The sequence below is a fragment of the Charadrius vociferus genome, unplaced genomic scaffold (genome assembly GCF_000708025.1).
Source record: "Charadrius vociferus isolate BGI_N301 unplaced genomic scaffold, ASM70802v2 scaffold176, whole genome shotgun sequence".
NCBI lineage: Eukaryota > Metazoa > Chordata > Aves > Charadriiformes > Charadriidae > Charadrius > Charadrius vociferus.
The window spans coordinates 1,622,793-1,641,722 of NW_009648961.1; the positions used below are offsets into that span (position 1 = coordinate 1,622,793).

Here is an 18,930-nt window from a genome sequence, read left to right on the forward strand (position 1 = left end):
TGTAGAAGTAGATGATTCCTGCTTCTCAAGTCTGAGCCAAAAGCAGTGGCTCCTCATGCAGGCTCCCTAACCAGCAGCTCTATGGAACCACCTTTGGCAGTTATCAGATACCTTGGTCTCTGCTTTATAGTCCGCTTGCTCCGTCTACATGGGAGGATTTGAAATCTCCTTCTGTACAATCTCGATCTGTGCCTTTGCTGATCTCACTTGGTGCGCTGCTGACAGCGTTGCCGTAGTCCAGCTGTGCCTGGTGGTCCCAGCACTCACTCTTCCTGATCTGACCAAGCTCCAGACCCCTGCCACTTGGTGAGGTAGAGTTTTGTTTTAATTTGTTTCTAAACTCTATGTAGCATATAATGTTACTCTGCCATCAGCTGTCTTCCCTATTTTTTTTGTATCCTGGGGTGATGCAAAATAGCAACCAACTAATTGTCTCCCTTCTACCAGATTTCTGAGTACTGCCAGTGCTTTTGTCGGAGGCTTCGATGTTCCAGTGATCCAGTTTTTCTTCTATTCCTGCACTTTGTGTAAAAGGCAATGTATTGTTGGATTTTCTTTTTGCCACTCTACGCTGCAGTCATCTGTATATCTGTTTTCATTCTTTGATTCTTCTTGGCGTCTTCACTTGATGACCCAGAATCTCCACGTCTTCATTTGTCGTAGTAATGCCAGGCTTTTGAACCACATGTTCATCTGATCTGCTCTCTTCAGTTTAAAATTTCACTATCTTGTTCCTTAGGTACCAGCAACCTGGCTCCTATGTTCAAGTGAGCCCCAGACCTCCTGTACAAATATCTTTTTTCTAGAAATACTCAAGTTCCTGATGAGTCTGATCTGTTGCTTTGTCACCATCCTGTCAACCAGGCATTCAAATTCTCTTTTTCTTCTTCTTTCCAGAAGCCCATATTTTGCTGTCAGGATATCTTTCCGTTTCTTCCTAGTGTTACTGGGACGCAGATGGACCACAACATAGGTTTCTCTTCAGCATTTCTTAGGAACCAGTCCAGGCTGTGTGACCTTTGCAGCTGACAGGCAAATCACCATGTGGTCTTCTGTCAGATCGCAGACTCCAGCTGCCTGTTTGCCTGATGATATTCCAACACACCCTTTTTAGTTTGCATTATAACTGCCTCATTTATGCATCAGTAGGGAGGAGGGTATTTGTGAAAAAGGGTTACTTTGGTCACAGAAACATATAACTGCCTGTGAAATGATGGTGAAGGAAATGGAAGCGCGAGCAAAGAGAAGTGCAGAAGTAGGGTTACAGTGCTGACCTTAGGAGTTAGCAAGAAGTAGGACTACCAACTTCTGGCAGAAGTAATAGGAGCAAATCAAGTTGTGATAGTAAAAACAACCTACACACATGTTTAAATTTGACTTTATATTATTAATTATCGCCTAGCAAATATTACTGTATCGTTGAATGAATGTAGTAAGTTAACTTTAGGGTAGAACCAGGTATGTATTTACGTGTTGAGTAAACAGATTTATCTGGTCTATCAGAGACTCTGTGGGAACACTTCTGAGATCAGAGCATTTTAGATGTGCTTGGGTATCCCAGACATTTGCTTAGGGCAGGGATATGCAGGACTAACGGGAGATCCATTCTAGAAGGGAGAAGTCCTGCGTTGCATCTGTCATGCGTCTGAAATGGTACTAAATGCCAGTGTTTAGGGGAAAAACACAGGTACCTAAAATAGGGGCAATATACAGACACAGTATCAGGAGCTTGTTGAAAGTGTGCTCTTTCAAATATCTCAAGAAAATGTCAGTGTCTATTGATACAAGGCTTACAGAGTAAACTGATGCAGAAAACTCCTCTGACTTTATAATTGACTTGCTTTTGGTTGTAACTTAAATTCTCAGGGGGTGTGTGGCATTCTCAGATCATGATACGTGTGCTGATCTCTCTGTTAATAGGACCTGTAACAGGTTATTTTGCATTGCACCGGTGTTTTGGTTTGGTTTTGGGTTTGGTTTTTTTTGGTTTTTAAGATTTATCTTAGCGGGAGAGGGAGGAGACCAAGGGAGATGGAACTTAACAAAAACAAACCTGCGAAACCCCAAGCTTTTTTCTTTTTTTGTAAAGCTTGAACACACATGTGTACACAAAAGCTAAAACCTGAGGGTTGTGGGCAAAACATTTCACAAAAATTACTACTTTATTGCTCAAAAAAAGGGCATTTCTCTTTCAATGTCTGGTTTAGACAGTCTTTTTTTTGTGCCTTTTTTCCACAATTCTGTTTTTGGGTCAGTGCATCAGAATGATTCTTCTGTCGATTTGCCTCAGTAGTGTGCCTATGGAGAGCAAACATTTAAAATAACTGCTTCTGTATTTTAAGGCTGGGCATTATGGGATCGTGGTGTTCAGAAGCACAACGTTTTCCTTAAAAGCTCTTCCTGAAAAGAGTAACTATAGAGAGCACTCAGGCTTACTCCTTCTGCTCAGGCAAGAGGATCTAAGTGCTTGCATGAACTGCTGAGTAAAAGAGTAAGGCTTTCGCATCAAGTGTATGGCTGAGTATATCGCTTCTGCTCAGGTTGCTATGCGGATGTGACATAGCCCGATTTCATGTCCTCTTGTGCCTCGACTCACGTTTTTGCTTTGCTTGGCTCTTCCAACAGATACCGCCTCAGTATGGCCAGCAAGGTGTAAGTGGCTACTGCCAGCAGGGCCAGCAGCCGTGCCACAACCAGCAGCCACAGCCTCAGCATCTGCCACCCCAGGCACAATATCTGTCGCAGGCCCAGCAGAGGTACCAGGCTCAGCAGGTAAGCACTGTCCCACACTACTGACGGTCACCCCGGAGCTGGAAGTGTAACAACCATCTGTGTGAAATGCACAAAACCCGCCTGACCACTCTTTGAGAGGACAGTGTTAAAAACAAAATTAAATAAGCATGGAATCAGACAACATCTTTCTGAAAAGTCTTTGGGGATATACACACAAATACATCTGCACACACTTTCAGGCTTTATTTTATATCAGCTTTTTTGAACAAAGCCGGTGCATATATCCCAGCTAAATTCTGCTTTTAAAAAGAAGTAACAGTTTGTTGATCAGATGTCAGTGGAGGCTGGAGGTTTTCCCTTGCTTTTGTCTTGTTTTGTTTTCCCCTCACAAGACAGAGCTTGTTGAGTTCCTGCATCTAACATGGTCACTACCGTTTCATTTTTCATGTTACTTCATTTAGGAAGAGATGAGTTCAAGGCATTTTGGAGCTGCTTTGTCAAGGGAACCTCTTAAGAGATATTTTTAATTGACATCACAGATATTAATTTGAATGTTGTCATTTTGCACATCCAGTTAGTGAAACTGCATGATTCAATATCCATTGCTGTTCTTAAATTCTTAGCCATTAAAATTCATTTAAAGTGATTCTGGTTTTGACTAAGATCAGAAGTGATGGTATATGGGTCTGCTTCCTAGAGCTTGAGGAACAGGGATTTTAGATACTGAACAAAATGGATGTGCATAGCTGATGCAGCTGAATGTGTAGGCTCAGTTCTGTCTGCAGTCTCAGCTCTGTTAATCACAGAGAGGTGATCTGGAAACGGAAGGATGAAACTAAAGCATACTCGCCATCCTGGGAAATCTAACAAAAGTGAGTTGCTCGAGACTGGGTATTAGTGGAAGCATCAGCACTTGCTGCAGATCACTGGGGAATTCTGTCAGGCATGGTTGATTAACATTTTTGGATAATGCTGGTGCAATGTAGAAATCTTAGCTTGAAATAAAAATAGCGCGTAAAATAAACTAACAAAAGAAGCCATAAGTAGCAATGATACAGGAGGCTCCCCTCCTTTGATTTTAAAATAAAGCTATGATAATTTCACTGTGTAATTACATGTTAATTTTTCTTCATCTACATTTTAAAATTCCATTGAGAATTAACTTTTTTTCATTAAAATGCTGGATGTTTTATGAAATAGAATTCTTAATTGTATCTATGATATTCTTCTAAATGTCACTGCTTCCCATCTTTTGGATTATATGTAACTGTGACTTTAAAGACTGCAGTTGTGTCTTTAAATTTAATTTTGTCCCGTTTTACTTTAGCATTAAATGCTTGATTTCTCTATGACTCTAAAATACTGTTCATAAGCATCTTGGTAAAGTCTTAGCAGATAAAGTCCTAGTAATACAGCCTATGAGATAGAAGAAACACAGCTGCTCCGATGTCTACATATCACAGTTTGTGAAATTGAAATGGGTTTTTTGCTGCCTTCGACACCTCATCATATTTTCAATACTGTCAGTTGAATGGATTGAGTATTTTAGTTTAAAAAATATGCAAAACACACCAACTATCCAGGACTTATGAAATAAGAAGATACTGATTTATCTGTTGATACATGTTCCAATTACATAATTTCCTATCATAGTCAGTAAAGTGAAGGTTTGTGCAATGAAGTGAGGGGTATCATAAAAGAGGATAAAGGCAAAATGAGAATAAAGCCTTCCATTATTATAGACTTCAGAGAACTGGGATGAAGGAAGAGGCAGGGACAGATTCACGAGTAGAAGATACCAGCCTCAACATAGTCAAATTTCTTCTTTGAGGATTTGAGGGTACACTGAAGGAGTGTCTAAATCCAGGCTCCAAGGTTGATACAGACATCTCAAGGTCACTAGGCATGTTTGCCTGAATCTGCAAATTCAGATGATACATTAGGTCTTCACTGATACAGCCTTGTGGTTGGTAATCCTTAGTGTGAGAATCACACCTGAAATACTTTGTGGTTTGTGAATGGCTGGTTGGTTATCCTGTTCTTAGTAGTGGGCAGCCTCTTAAGTTTTGAACTCTGATCCCAGTTTCTGAGTTACACAGGCTTTTCCTGGAGTATTTCTGTGTAGATGGGACTATTTCATTTAAATAATAAGTAGTCCTTAACACCTTGGTGCTTGCTGCTTTTCTTTTCCCCATCTCCAAGATTGGTTCCATGGCTGCTCTTCCCCCTGCCTCAAGAAATGTCATCAGATTCTCTCTAATGTTTCCCTCTAAAACCTCACCACTGTGTTCTTTCCTGTTCTTTGGGGACTGCTAATCTAGAAAACAAATTCCTAACACAAGAAGTTGAAGTCTATACTTTTGACACTTCAGCAACAGTGTTCTTTCTCTGCTGATGATGCATAGTAGAGTTACCATCAAGTGGTAACCAGTGTACAATACAAAAATTAATACTATGATAACAAAGAAGTTGGGAGTTTACATCAAATTCTGCTGCTGAGACAAAAATTTTAAATACTATGGTTATTTAAGCATGCACGTCTCTGCTTATATGAGGCTATCTTTTTAAAATAATTAAAAAATTAGAGCTTACTTGATTAAAAATTTAGCAAGAGAAATAGGAGTCAGAATTCGTATAGTTTTAGGAGTTTTAAGGGTAGAGTTCACTGACTTTTGATATATGGGGCAGCCTTACTAAGGGAAAGTCCAAGGGAGATCTTACTGCTGTTTACAGCTACCAAATGAGAGGATGTGGGCAAGAAGAGAGCCAAACTCATCTCAGAGGTGCACAATGGAAGGATAAGAGGCAGTGAGGGCAGACTGGGACAAGGGAAGTTGGAACTTGGTAAAAGAAAAAAAAAACCCAAATTACCATGAGGGTTTTCAAACACAGGAAGGAGTCCAGAGAGACTGGACTCTCCATCCTTGGAGATGCTCAGAATTCAACTAGACAAGGCCCCCAAACACCCTGTTCTCACCAGACTTGCTTTCAACTGGAGGTTTGACTATATGACCTCTCTGAAGATCTCTTCGATCCTATGTGATTCTGTGTAGCTGTGATTTCATATTTGCTTTATATATTCTAAATAGAATTTTAAAAAAACCTACAAAATCATGTAATATCTGTTGCAGTAGTTGGTGTATCTTATTTTTACTCTTAAAATATCAGTACATCCTGTTTATATAGTCCTGTCAATTAGAAAGCTGAGGTAGTCTCAGTCATACAATCTGTCATCCTTTCTGTCTGTCATGCTCAGTTTTGCTCTTTCTTTCCAGCTTGCAAATGGATTTTCTCCATGTTTTCTGTATTTTTCATTAACCATTTTCTTTTTATATTGATTTTGTTGCTTTTTGCACTCAACAAAGTCCTAGTTTTGAACCACTACAACTTTGAGGAATGTATAAGGTCAATTGTGTCAGGATGTCAGCCTCAAGAAGAGAAGCTGGCCTGTGAAGATGTTTTTGCCTCATGCTGGCTAGCCAGAGTTATGGGAAAACTTTACACTATAAGTGCTTTTCCTGGAGAGCGTGGTCGGATCATGAAGCAAGAGAAGATCACTCCACTAATACTGAAATAGTTCATGGTAGCCTCAGCTGTGGATCAGGATGTTGTTATTCTGGTCTGGTCGTTCTCCCAAGTGCATAACAAAAAGGTGGTCTTTGCCCCAAAGAGTTTACAGGCTATTCCGTGCCTTTTGGACTGGAAACTGATCTTGCTTGTAGCAGGGGAGCAGCTGTGAGGTGAAGAAATTTCATGTTTTGTTTTAGGGTAAATAAGCTCTCTCCGTGATTGCAGCTGTTGTGATTGTGAGTGTGATCAAACTGGTTTTACTTCAGGATGGGGAAGAGAGATGCCAGATTGGAGAAAGGGGGCTTCTCAGTAATTTGCCTTCTTTTCCCTATTGTATTTTCTCTATTTACCTTGTAGAATTATGTCAATCTACTTATTTTGGATATTACCAAGCTGAAAGTAATGTTTATTCTGTACGGATGATGGACTTTTTCTTGCCACCAGTTTCTTTTTATGTAAAACCCTGTAGTGTGATGAACCGGGTATTCTTTTATGGGGAGAAAACTGATATGAAATTTGATGCGGTAAATGTTTTATTTTTGCTCTTTTAGACATCGTGTGAGTGAGCTTCTGCAGTCAGGTATAACTCTTAGTGTTGTGCCTTGGAATTGGTACTCGTCTTCATTTCTCGCGTATTGTGTGATTGTGAAGCCGTTGCTCCTTTTCCTTGACTCGCTTGAATTCAGTATGTGATCTTGTTAACAAAAGTAAAATAATAGATAAAATAATAATCAGATAAAATAATAAGTAGATAAAGTAATTTCTGGGACTGTTCTAGTGACTTGTGTCTTGCCATTCTTCTAGTAAGCATAGAGGGGAAGGAGGAGAGTGGGATTTGTTTGAATGTTTGAACTGTGTTTAGATCTTCGTTAAATTGATTGTATGGTGGGCAGAAAGGGAGTTTCGTAACAGGTGGTTTGATAGTAATACTGGCATAGTTTACTATAGAGCCATACTGTAAGCCAGCATCAGTCATCCGCTCTTCGTATCAGGAGCCTGCTGTGTAAAAACCATTAAAGGAAGAGCTTTGTTTTAAGCAAATTTATTGCAGTAGCAGATTCATTGATCATTAGATATTGCCAGTAGATGTAGATATCGCCTTTTTCTTTTTTAACTTTTTGCCTTTACTGCTCTTTAAAGGAAAAGAGAAAGATGTGCTACACTACTACAGTGTTGCCCTTGGCAGGGTTTTTCATCTTGAAATGGCATATAAATGAATAAATGCTTCAGTTGTTTTTGCAGTTTTAAATCTTTTGCCATGAGTAGAAGTGATATTTTGCTCAAGAATGTCATGTAATTGCAAACTTAAACTGTCATCATTAAGCACTATTTTGTTAAGATACTGCGATGTATATTTTGGGCTATTATGCTTTCCAACGGGCTTTTAAACAGCCATGTTTATATATTTTCTTGTTTTATGTAGCATGTGTTCGTATGTATTGAGAGAGGATCGTGCCTTTGAGGTCTAATGTGTTATTTTATGAGTTAGGACCATATCAGTTTTTGACAGATGAAATGGATCTGCAAAATAATTATGGCGTTACTCTTAGTTAAACAAAAATAGTTATTTTATTCTACACCTGCTACTGCTATCCTGAAGTCATCTTTTGTTTTTAGTATTCCTGGAAGCTTTCTGCTTGCAAGTTTCCAGAATAGAGTAGGGTTGTGCTGATCCTTTTTCTCACGTCCAGGCACGAGATTAAAAGGGGGAAAAAGTGTGGCAGGTCCTCGAGGTGGGGCATGTGTGTGCACTTCGCTGGGGCATTGGTCCTTCTGGTTAACAGTGTGCACAAAGAGGCTCTGTGTGTGTGTTTTTACACCATTCCTGTGTGGTTACCGTCATTTCTTTTAAATGCCTTAAAGAAACAGTCAAGTAGTTCAGGCTTAGTCTTGAGCCTGTTTTTATTTAAAAGGAGAAAATGTTTTCTAAACAAGCAAACAAGACTCCCTCGCTCTCAGGTTTTATTAAAATGTTCCAAAACCCTGTTTTCGCCCCAGTATAATACCTTACCTACTGATAAGACCTACTGATCATGATGAGATTTATTTAAACCCAAATTGTCATAGGACAAATAAAGAGTAGAATAACAAGTGTTTTGGTTTTTTTTCAGAGAGTGGGTCAGGGGGATGAATGCAATTCAGGCCAGTAAAAATTTGTGAACCGTTTCAGTAGTCCCAAGTAGAAAGGCATCCAAAACATGCCGAAGTCGGGGGCATCTCTGGTCATACCTTGGTTGGTCTCTGCGGGCAGAGGGCTGGGAACCACTTGCGCTCCCGCAAAGCGCTGCGGCTTCTCTCCAGTTCCCCAAACTGGGATCAATGGAGGCCATAAATTTCAGGTTTGTTCCTGAACTGGTGACAGTTCAGGACTGAGACTGGTTTAAACTAGTCTCAATCGCAAGCCTGAGACAATGATGAGAATGTTCTTGTGCAGACATCTGTTTCTAGCGTTGAGTCAATGCAAGGTAGGACAGATAAAACATTACCCGATTTGAAACAGTCTTTGAAAATGTGAACAAAATGTGAAACTAATTAATCTGTTTTCATGTCCAAGCTGTATGACTGTCATGAAAACAGAACAAATTGTATTGTAGCAAAATGCATCAAATTATTAAAGTGATTTTGGTACAATGAGGATGAGGTCTTGTTTTTAAATTTGATGAGAGCTGCTAGAGGTCTTTTAACAGTGTAATAAGCAGCGCGTTAATTAACATTGTCAAGCTGTTTTGGGGTGTAACACTGTACAAAAATACTGTTGTTGTAAGTTAGGAATAGTTGTGTTAGATGCAAATACCACATTCATTAGTAATACAGACAATCCTCATTGAATACAAATTTAAGTTTTATACCTCAACACAATTATTCTTTTCAACAAAATCTTCACTTACTAGAAACTGGCACAGAATTAGCAGTTGACTGTACTGTAGTTTAGTCTTAACTCTGCAGAATTTAATTTAAATTTATTTTAGAATATATGGGGCCTTGCAAGTCACACATAGCTGCCCATGGCTTAAAGTTGTAATAAAAATCGTTTGTCCTTCTGTCCTTTTAACTCTTGTGTCTGTAATCATCTACCATTAGATGAGTGGTTGCACTTAATATTTGCTGTGTTATGAACCACAGGAAATCTGGGAAAGAACAAGCTTGTAGGTTAATCTGACATTTGCTGCCAGGCATATAGGAAAGCATTCTTTGTGGAACTTGGCTATTACAGTTATATGAGAACTCATAATGAAATTTAATGTTCAGAAGAGATTGTTGAGTGCCATCATTGGCAGTGGCTGACACCACTACTTGTTGTATACTATAAATCTATCATGGCTTCTGTTGTCTCAGCAACAGAGGTGCCTGATATCCAGTGTATATTAGCACTGTTTTGAAATGCTCGGCTTGTTTTTACCTTGGAAGCAATTTTTTTTTTTTCCAGGGTAAAGGGGTACAAGGGAGAAGTGATTCCTTTAAACCATTCAACCCCAAATTCATGGCACTAAGAACTTTTGTTTCTGATGGTTGCTTGTTGGTTGGCTTTTAGAAACCAGGGCTGCTTGTACGTAGTGAGCAGAGAAATGCCTGACAACAAAACGTCAAACCTCTGGGTGGAAAAACATCATACAGATATACATACTTCTTCCAGCTTTTCCAGCCTCCTTTCTGCGGAACCTGACATTAAACGCCAGGAAAAACAGCAGTATAACTTTTTATGAAGGCATCCATTTTGGTGTGCTGAACCCTTTGTTGCCAACCTACTTCAGAGAGATCAGATAAATACCAGAAGGCATAGCGCAACCTTGACTTCTTGCATCTGTAGAAAAGCTTGGCTGCACTTGGGGGGAGGAGGGAAGGGGAGCAGGCTTTCGGCAACTGACTTCCAAACTCACACACCATGACTTAAATCCTGGCTTCTAGCCATCAGTGACCAGCACCTCTGAAAGGCAGTTGTCACCTTACCTTGTTGAACACTGAAATGATATAAAACAAACAAACTCTTGAAATACTTAGGAACTGTAATGATCCTGCGCATAAAACTAATTTATCCTTTTTGAGCCTTTCTTAAGCACATGATGTTTTCAGGTAGGTCAAGTGAGGTTTGAACCTGTATAGGTTCAGTGAACACTTAACTGATTGAAATCTTTGCCACTTAGATTTCTGCATTTATAAAGTCTTAACTTCATAATCATGATGTTGTTATAATAGCAAATAAGTGTTAAGCATATGGCTATTTATTTGTATAGCAGAGGTTACTCACTCAGCTCAGGAGTTCAGTGAAACCGTGACTCCTGTTGTGCTACATCTTCTCCCAGTAGTGGGAATAGCTGATTATTAGCCATTTGGGGAATGCTCTGTTTGCTCAGCATCGCTTGTATCATTCCAGGAAAAGTGTCGAACCTTTCTCTTTTTCCCTCTGTGATTTGTATCTGTATTTATAAAATTATAATGGGTGCTAACTTGTCAGACTTGGAGAACGATCTTCCAGAGCCAAGTAGCTTGCAGGAAGAGAGTCAGGCAGAAAAAGCAAGGATAATTGTCTGTAAACTAGCACCTGAGCACGAACACACAATTGAGGGCATAGCACGGAGCAGCACTCACAGCAGCGCAGGCTTATTTTTGCTGAAGGCATGTTGACCAAACCCAAAAAACTGCAGTCAGATTTTGAGAAGACTTTCTTGGCCCTGTTATTTTAAAGCAAGCATTTACAGACGCAGTGAACGATTTAGCCAAATAAAAATCGGCTTCAGTCAAATAGGTCTGAAGCCTTTAAAGTTAGCATGTATAATTGCCTCTTACACATACCTGTCTTTGTAGTAGTAAATCTTTGTATTACTGTTTATGTATAAAATGTAGCAAGCTTGTTCATTCTTATGTTTTATAATCTCGAAAAGGGCTGTCAGTGAAAGTATTTGTTTGTTTGTTTTGTCTTAACAGTTGTATGGCACCTGCAGTTTAAAGTTCCTTCATTGTAGTTAAACATTTTCCCAGTCTGTATGTTCTTTTGCTGTGTTCATCTATTCATGGTTTTCTGTTGAAAGTAGGTTTTTCTGTTTGCAGTTTGAAGGAGGAATTTTGAAGGTCGGCTTTCTTCTCCTGAGAAAGCAGCAAGTGCACCTCTTCAGGCATCTGCTGCGGATGGGGGTTTGGTGATATCTGGCCAGATAGTCAGAGGAGATGGGTCAGAGCACACTGCAAACCTGTTTGGCAGGAATGTCCATGACCACCTGTACCCTGCTGGCTTTTAATTTTTGTTCCCGTGTTTTTGTATCATTCTAAACCTAGCAGACATATCACAGCTCTTGTGCTTGTAAAATGAGGAATGCAGAAAGGCCTGAGTCCTGATGAGTTTTTTCATGTACTAAAATGACATTAGCAGGTAGTGTCATAAAGAAACTGTGTCAATAAGAGCTTTCTTTCAGCTAAATTGGAAAGAGACAAAACTTAGTCCAGGGGGAAAAGGGAAGTCCAATGTTGCTTCTTTATTTTTAAGTGGTCAGCATTTACGTGCGATCAGTTTGTGGATTCTGCAGGCAATGTCCCACTTCCATAACAAAAATCTCTGCAAAGCATTCTAGTGCAAAGGGTAGGGATGCTGAATCATTTTTTCAAACTGAAAACTTCAATATTTATAAGTAAATAATCCTGAAAGGAAACATTTTTCATCTCAGCTACAAAAACTATGTAAAATCTATCATGGATTTAGTATGTTATGCTTAGACAAAACCCTCTTTAATGAGTTTAGAAATACAGTAAGATACATGTGTTCAAATGTGTGTCTCAAAGTTTTCAAATGAGTGATTTGGCTTTGATCCACGAAGTAGTATTATTGTTGTTATGATGGTGGTATTTAAAGTTTCTAAATTCCGATTTCTCTCAGTATTTAAATCACAGAAGGTTAATTAAAGCAGTTCTTTATTTTGCGATTGCTTGGGAATATTAACCTCACAAAGCCTGCTTTAAATCAGTGAAGTGATAGAATTGCTTTTGCTTTATAAAATAACTCTACAAGAGCAAAGACAAAGCCATTTATAGTTCAGTGCCATTAATTGCTTGGCATTTAGATATTAGCATAAGAGTCTATTAATTAACTTGATAGTAAAACTATTGGAAGGCAGGCTGATAGAATTATTTTGTTTTAGGAGATTAGTGATCATAACTATTGTTGTTCCCCTTACCACTCTCCTTATTACTCAGTGATTATTTTCTTTTACTGTTACTCTAAGAGCAAAATTAATATCCCAGAAATAATTTTATCCTTACCTTTGAAATTTAGCAGTAAGTTAAACAGAATAGTGAGTTTGTCAAAGGATACCTGATCATGTAGTAGTTTTTTACTTTATGTTCCATTAATCTGGTGGCCATTCATAGACAGTTGTCTACACAAATGTTTTAGAATATGCATGCACAAATCCTGTTTTAAGAAAAATTTTAAAATGCAAATAGTATAGTAGTATGTATTAAGTGATAAAGTTGTAAAGTCTGAAAATTACTAATAAATCTGAGTGGTAGTGGGGTTTTTGTTTGTTTTCTATTTATTTTTTTTTTAGTTCTATGTGAGCAGTATATATTCCAAATTTTAGTGGTCTTGTAAATTACACCTCATGGCCAGTTTCAATGCAGCAGTATTCTCTTATGGCCTTTAAATTAACACACATTATTTTCCTCAGAGGTAGGGAAAATAAGTTTGTTAATATTTCCTGGCATAAAATTTACCACTGTATTTTTTGTGACTGCCCATATTTTCTTTAATAATTGAGGATGTTCAGTGTACATATATTTAGTTTTATTTTCTGTATTTTAAATTCGGATTTTGTTGTTAAGACAATGTACTATCTGAATATAGGTCAGCACATATTTTATATGTATTCATTATCCTTTCCAGTATTTCCCTTTTACTGCATTTCTCTCCTACTGTAGTAGGATTTAGAATAGATATTGGAGCGTGCAGCTGAAATCTTACAGCGTGTTTTAGTTGTTGCAATCAGATAGAGACAACAAAGAATGAAATAGCAAATCAAAGTAAATAAGGTACCACTTAAAAAAGAAGTTTACCTTTACATGTTGACAAAACTACTTGGTGTTTTTGTTGTGGGAGAGGGAACAACTGTTGGTCTTGGTGAGCTGTCCCTCCATAAATCAAGCTCTGCAAGAGCACAGCCTCTCTCTTCATGTGTTCCTCACGCTTCTCCCTGATTGCCGAGTACCCATCTTAGGTATCTTCCACATGTATGTTTTTAGGTAGAAGATCAAATAACTAGCTATATGTGTTTGGGGTTTGGGCGTCTGCCTACAGAATACATAAAGGTGATGCTCCTTCACCCTCACAAAAAAAAAAAAAAAAAGAGAGGTTTATTGTTGCTTTATTACCTAGCAATCCTTTACCAGCTTTTAAGGAAAGTCACTGTTTTTTCATTGCTGTATTAAAGAGCAGTCAGTGGTCTGGTCTCAGATTTTTAAGTTTTCATCACTTCTTTTGCTTGTTCTCCACCCCCCTAAGCCCTCCTCTTGCCACTCCCCACACCAACCCAGTTGGGAATACTTTCTTTCGGAAAAAATCATGATTGTGGTGATGGTGGTGAAGACTTCCCTACCTCAAAGATTAAAGAAATCATTTGCTGCTGTTGGTTTAAACTGTTGTATTGTGAAGTCCATTGAATTGCTTCTGCTGCTGGGTGCTTCCGTCTGTAAATTATTGTTCTCTTTCTGTAAATTATTGTTCTCTTTCCATTCCTTGGCCTAAGATATTTTTCCATGTGATGGCTGTATTTAAAGATTGTTGTGCAGATACTATGTGTCTTCACAGACTGCAGAGAAAGAAAGGAAGGTAATGCATCTAATTCTCTGAGTCCAGTAGCCCCAAATGTCACATGCTAACCCTCTCGCATACTGAAAAATTAAGTTAACTAAAGCAGTACAGTCCATTTGTGAAAACCTTCTTCACCAAAATTATTACAGTCTTTGCATCTGAACTTCAGTTCCTTCTCCTATGATTCTGCTGTTGATAAAATAGCAGCTAAACCTCATTTCTGTCATTTATTTTAAGAGACCTCTATGGTAGAGCATCAAGGATTATGTTAACAGGTGTCACTGGACTGGGATATAAATGTTGTCTATAACATAATACAGCTTTATATTTGAGGCGGGGGAAGAAACAAACCCACAAAACAAACCTCATCATTCTGGGGGGTTTTTCTTACGCGACCTCAGTGATGTTTTGGGCGTTGCTTGCAACCCTCCCTCACAGATTCGCGGGCTTTCGTGAGCCTTTAGATGAAGTCCTGGCTTTTACCTCGAAGCACAGTTAGAGACGTGCCCCTAAGAAAACGCCGAAGAAATGTTTCCCGGTCTCAAGCGAGGAAGTCTCGTCCTTGGGTACCTAGCTCGATTAGCCCAGAGGCAGCAGCTGCTCTCTGTGCGGCTTTTCTCTTTATTCTATAAGCTGGCTTCAGGCTTTCGGCTGCGCTGTAAGCTGCGGGCAGTGCTCTGACCTCCTTTCTGCCAGCCCAGCCGTACGCCTGGGCGAGCTGCCGGGGCGGCAGCAGGCGGTCGGGGGCAGGATGCTGACCTCCGGGGCACAGAGCCTCCCCCCCCAGCTCCCCGCTTGTGCGGCAGCCGGCCTTGAAAGAAATGGCAGGTTTTGAATCCTGCCCCTCGCCTGCGTTGTGTTGGGTTTAGCTCTTTCTCGGGAGGGCAGAGCTGTTTTCTCAGCCCAGCTTTCTTTCACGTCTGGGGTTTGCTGAAGAGATGCGTTCCTCCTGGAGTTTTAGGAAGGACTAGTTTGGCAGGGCAGGACGCCGGATGGCACAAAATCTGTAAGTCAGCACATTAACGTAGTAGTCTGTCCTCAGTGACTATAAAGAATATGACATGTAAAAACTGCCAGGGCTCTCTTTCTTTCTTTCTTTCTCTTTCTTTTTTTTTTTTTTTGAACATAGCTTTGTCAGTGAAAGGATGGGCAGGGATAGGAAGGAGTGGGTGTAGAAAATGAAAGCGTGGTTGGGCTGCCCAGCCTTGTATGTTTTTTTAGGAAAAGTCCAAAAAGCTCTATAAACATGGGAAAATTCATGGAAATAAAATGCTTGTTTTACCCCTTATTTCCAAGTTATATTTCTCAGGTTACCTCTTCAGGTTCTCTCTCATCTCTTCATTCACACTGGAACTTTACATCTGTAGAACAAAGAAACTACCTTTTTTGCCTGTAAATGAAGAACTGACAGCTGTTTATCAGGCTGTGCAATGTGCAACAGTCACATTTTAATACGAACATCAAACTCGCCTATTTTTTTTTATGTGGCGTGTTACAAGTACGAGAGAAGAAAACTAGAAGAAATGTCTTGTTTGTGATTAAATCCACTATTGATATGTTCTGTGATCCATGGAATGCAATAGTGGCGGAAGGAGAGTAGAAAGATAAGGGTTTCTGAGAATGATTTCATCTCGGAGCTCTTCCTGCATCACTTGCTTAACGTGGCTCCTGGAGGCCATATAGACGAGACACATGTGAAAATGGACTAGAGCATTTAGGAAGAGAGACTCTCTTGTTGGTTGTCTCAGATTACCTGATACATGACTAGAAGCTATGCTGTCCAAACAAACAATGTTCTTCCTGTAAGATGGGGTCTTTTTTTGACCCTATCTGTGTTTAAAATGCTTTCAGTGTATTCTGCAGGGGAAAACCTTCCATAGTTAGGCAGTCTGAGTTTCTAATAATTTCTTGAGAGTTTTGATAGAGTGAGCCTCAATAATATATTTGCTTACCTAAGTAAGCAAATTAAGTAATTTAGCATCAACTGCTGGCTGCTACATGAAGTATATTCCCTTCTCTCCCCCACCCTCCAGTGTCTTAAGACTTACCTTAGTTGTCATTCTGTGATAATTGGGATCCTGAAGGGAGAAAATGGTGTCCCTGTTGTAGAGGTTCTTTTTTTTGTTTGTTTGGTGGTTGGTGGTTTTTTTTAGTTAGCTTAAAAAAGAGATCTAGCAAATAGTAAGTTTTAGAATGAAACTGCAGATATCTTGGAAGGGAAGGTAAGATGAGATGTCTTACTGACAATGATTGGTCTACACCTGAGGCATCCAAACTGGCAGGTTTTCCAGATTTCTCCAGGTACATGGTAGGATTTTTCTCTGAGGGGTTAGGTATGACTTTTGGATGAATTATCTCCTTTTGGAAAAGGAAAGAACTATTTTGCTGTGGTACTTCTCTGAAGCTCTTGACTCCCTCTAGTAACTGTAACAGAGACCGAAATTAAGTGGGTAAGGCAAAGGCCTACCTGTATCATCTTTGTTTCTGAGGGCACAATCCTGCCCTGGCTTGAGTGTGGGTAAATGATAACCACCTGAAAGAAGAGCAGTTGCTGCTGGGCAGCCCCACTGAAGCAACAGTCAACAAATAGCATCAGCATGTTGAGGTAGATGCCAGCCTGTTGGTTGCTGTACTTCAGTGACAGCTGCTTTCCTTGTCTCCATTCAGGTTTCCCTGGTGGTGGTAGGGGTTGGCATGAAATGATTTATGTGTTCTGGTTATGAGCAGGGTTTATTCACTTCATCACGTAAACACAGACTAGCATGTTGAAGGGGATTACCAGACTGCCCTGGTAATCCACCTCCAGTGGTTAGCACTCTCCTCTTCATTGTTGGCGTAATAAGTGCTGAGACCTACCAAATAATTTTTTCCTGCAATCACCTATTCCCTCTGTGCAGTAAGAGACTTCCTTGCTGGTGTACGCACAAGGCTCTCCAGCTGGAAGATACCAGTTTCCTTTTCTTTGAGGCTTTGAGGCTTCAGGGGTTTTTGTTTGCTTTGGTTTTTCTATTTCTGACTCATAAAATTCAAGACACATATATGCATTTATTCTGCACCCAGGATCTTCTGCAGGAGTCCATCTACATCCTGCAGGACCTCTACAGACCATCTGCTCAGGATTCAAGGAAACCTCTCTGCTCTTTTGTCCTTAGTGGATTGCTCCCCACAGGGCTGCATTCTGTTGGCTGCTTGCGTGTTGCGCGTGCCCCTGGGCATAACATTTTTTCAGAGTGCAGCCTTACCTGCAATATTCCTCTAACAGGTTGGCTGTCCTTTGTTGTCAGTTTTGTGCTGCCAGAGAGTGTACAACTTGGGAGGTGACATGTTAGGTATGAGGGTTGGGCTAGAAGTTGGCTGTATAGGCGTATGTCGCCATTCTGGTAAGTAAAGGGTTTTTTTTTTTTTATTATTATTATTGTAGCTTTTTACTGCAGAAGGTGGAAAGCGTGGAAATGTGTTGGTATGTATTTACCTACAAAGAACGAACAGATAACATGTTGACAACAAAGAATGTCCTTCTATAGCTCCTAACATATCACTCGCCTTCTTTCTGTTCCATAGTATGCCTTCAGAGATGAGCAAAATAATCTTGTATAGTAGGGCTGTGTGCTCCTCTTGGCTGCTGCACTGGGTCCTCCCTTCCTTTCTCAAGTGGTTTGGGAAAAAAGAATTAACATTTGCTTTCAATTTTGCTGTTGTCACATTGCTGTAGAATTCACTCCTCTCACACTTTGTGTCTTCTAAGGATCAACCAATTGAATCAAGAACATGAGCTAAAATAGTTTTTAATGAGTTTTTGAAATTGAAGTCTAGTATATTATTTTCCATAAATTATTTTCCTTCTATTTAACCATCATGGCACTTACCTTCCTGGGTGGTCATGTTATCCCTCTGAAATTTGCTGCAGCAGAAGTGGATGAAGCCTGAGTGATATTTCTCACCCAGCCCTTCTTTAAATGTGGTTTCCCCCAAACATTAACGTTTTCACTATGCTTTCATTTTCCATTAAAAATAATTTAAACTCTTTAATAATTAGATCTTATCTTCTTTGGTAGAACTTACAACAAATGTGCATTTCATCTACATGGTTTCAAGCATGATCAGGACTGTATTCATTCAGGTTTGCAGAGATCATGTAAATGTGGACAGACTTGCTTGTTTTAAACTGTGTCCAGCTAGAGAATGAAAGCATGACACTAATTAGTATTGCACATCAAAAGGGAAAAGGTTGTCTCTCTGTGGCCCAGTCCAAAGCAGTCGCAGTGCAGCTGACTGGGGCTGTGTTTTGGTGGAGCTGGGCTTGTGGCGGGCTGCTGCCAAAGGAGGGGAGTTTGCTCCCTCTCTTTGCTCACCCAACCCTTCCCGAGGCCAGCTCTGCTCAGGAGGCCCTGATAAAGCTGGGGGGGAAAGGTGTTACTTTTCTGGCAAGTTTTAAGTTGCGATGTTTCACAAAGCGGCCTAAGAAAAAACACTAAAACAAACTAAGATGGCGGGGGGGTGGGGGGAATGTCCGACTGCAAGAATTTGGGGAAGCAGGAACAAGGGGCCTTTGACTTTCTTGCAGGCTGGTGCATTGGGTTGCTTGGTCACTTTAAAACTCTGTCTCGGTGAAATCCCACACCAGAATTAGAGACTTTTTGTAATATTAATACAGTAACAAAGAATAAGAGAAGAAAATACCCTGTTTCCTCCATTATCCTCAGACTACACAAATCTTGAGTTCTGTATACCACAATTTGCAGAGCAAGCTAAAACTGTACATGAACAGGAGGCAAATAACTAGTCCTGGCTCTGTGGATGATAAACAGTTGGTTGTTATTATTACCCAAATA

General features: G+C 39.8%; 1 protein-coding gene across 1 annotated transcript in view; it reads left to right on the forward strand.

Annotated features, from left to right (window-relative positions):
- ARID1B (AT rich interactive domain 1B (SWI1-like)) overlaps positions 1-18,930 on the forward strand; it is a 302,895-nt gene that overhangs the window by 46,793 nt on the left and 237,172 nt on the right. Inside the window, exon 2 of the mRNA XM_009887612.1 lies at positions 2,626-2,772. Within this exon, the coding sequence (XP_009885914.1) occupies positions 2,626-2,772 (147 nt within the window). The remainder of the gene's footprint in view (positions 1-2,625; positions 2,773-18,930) is intronic.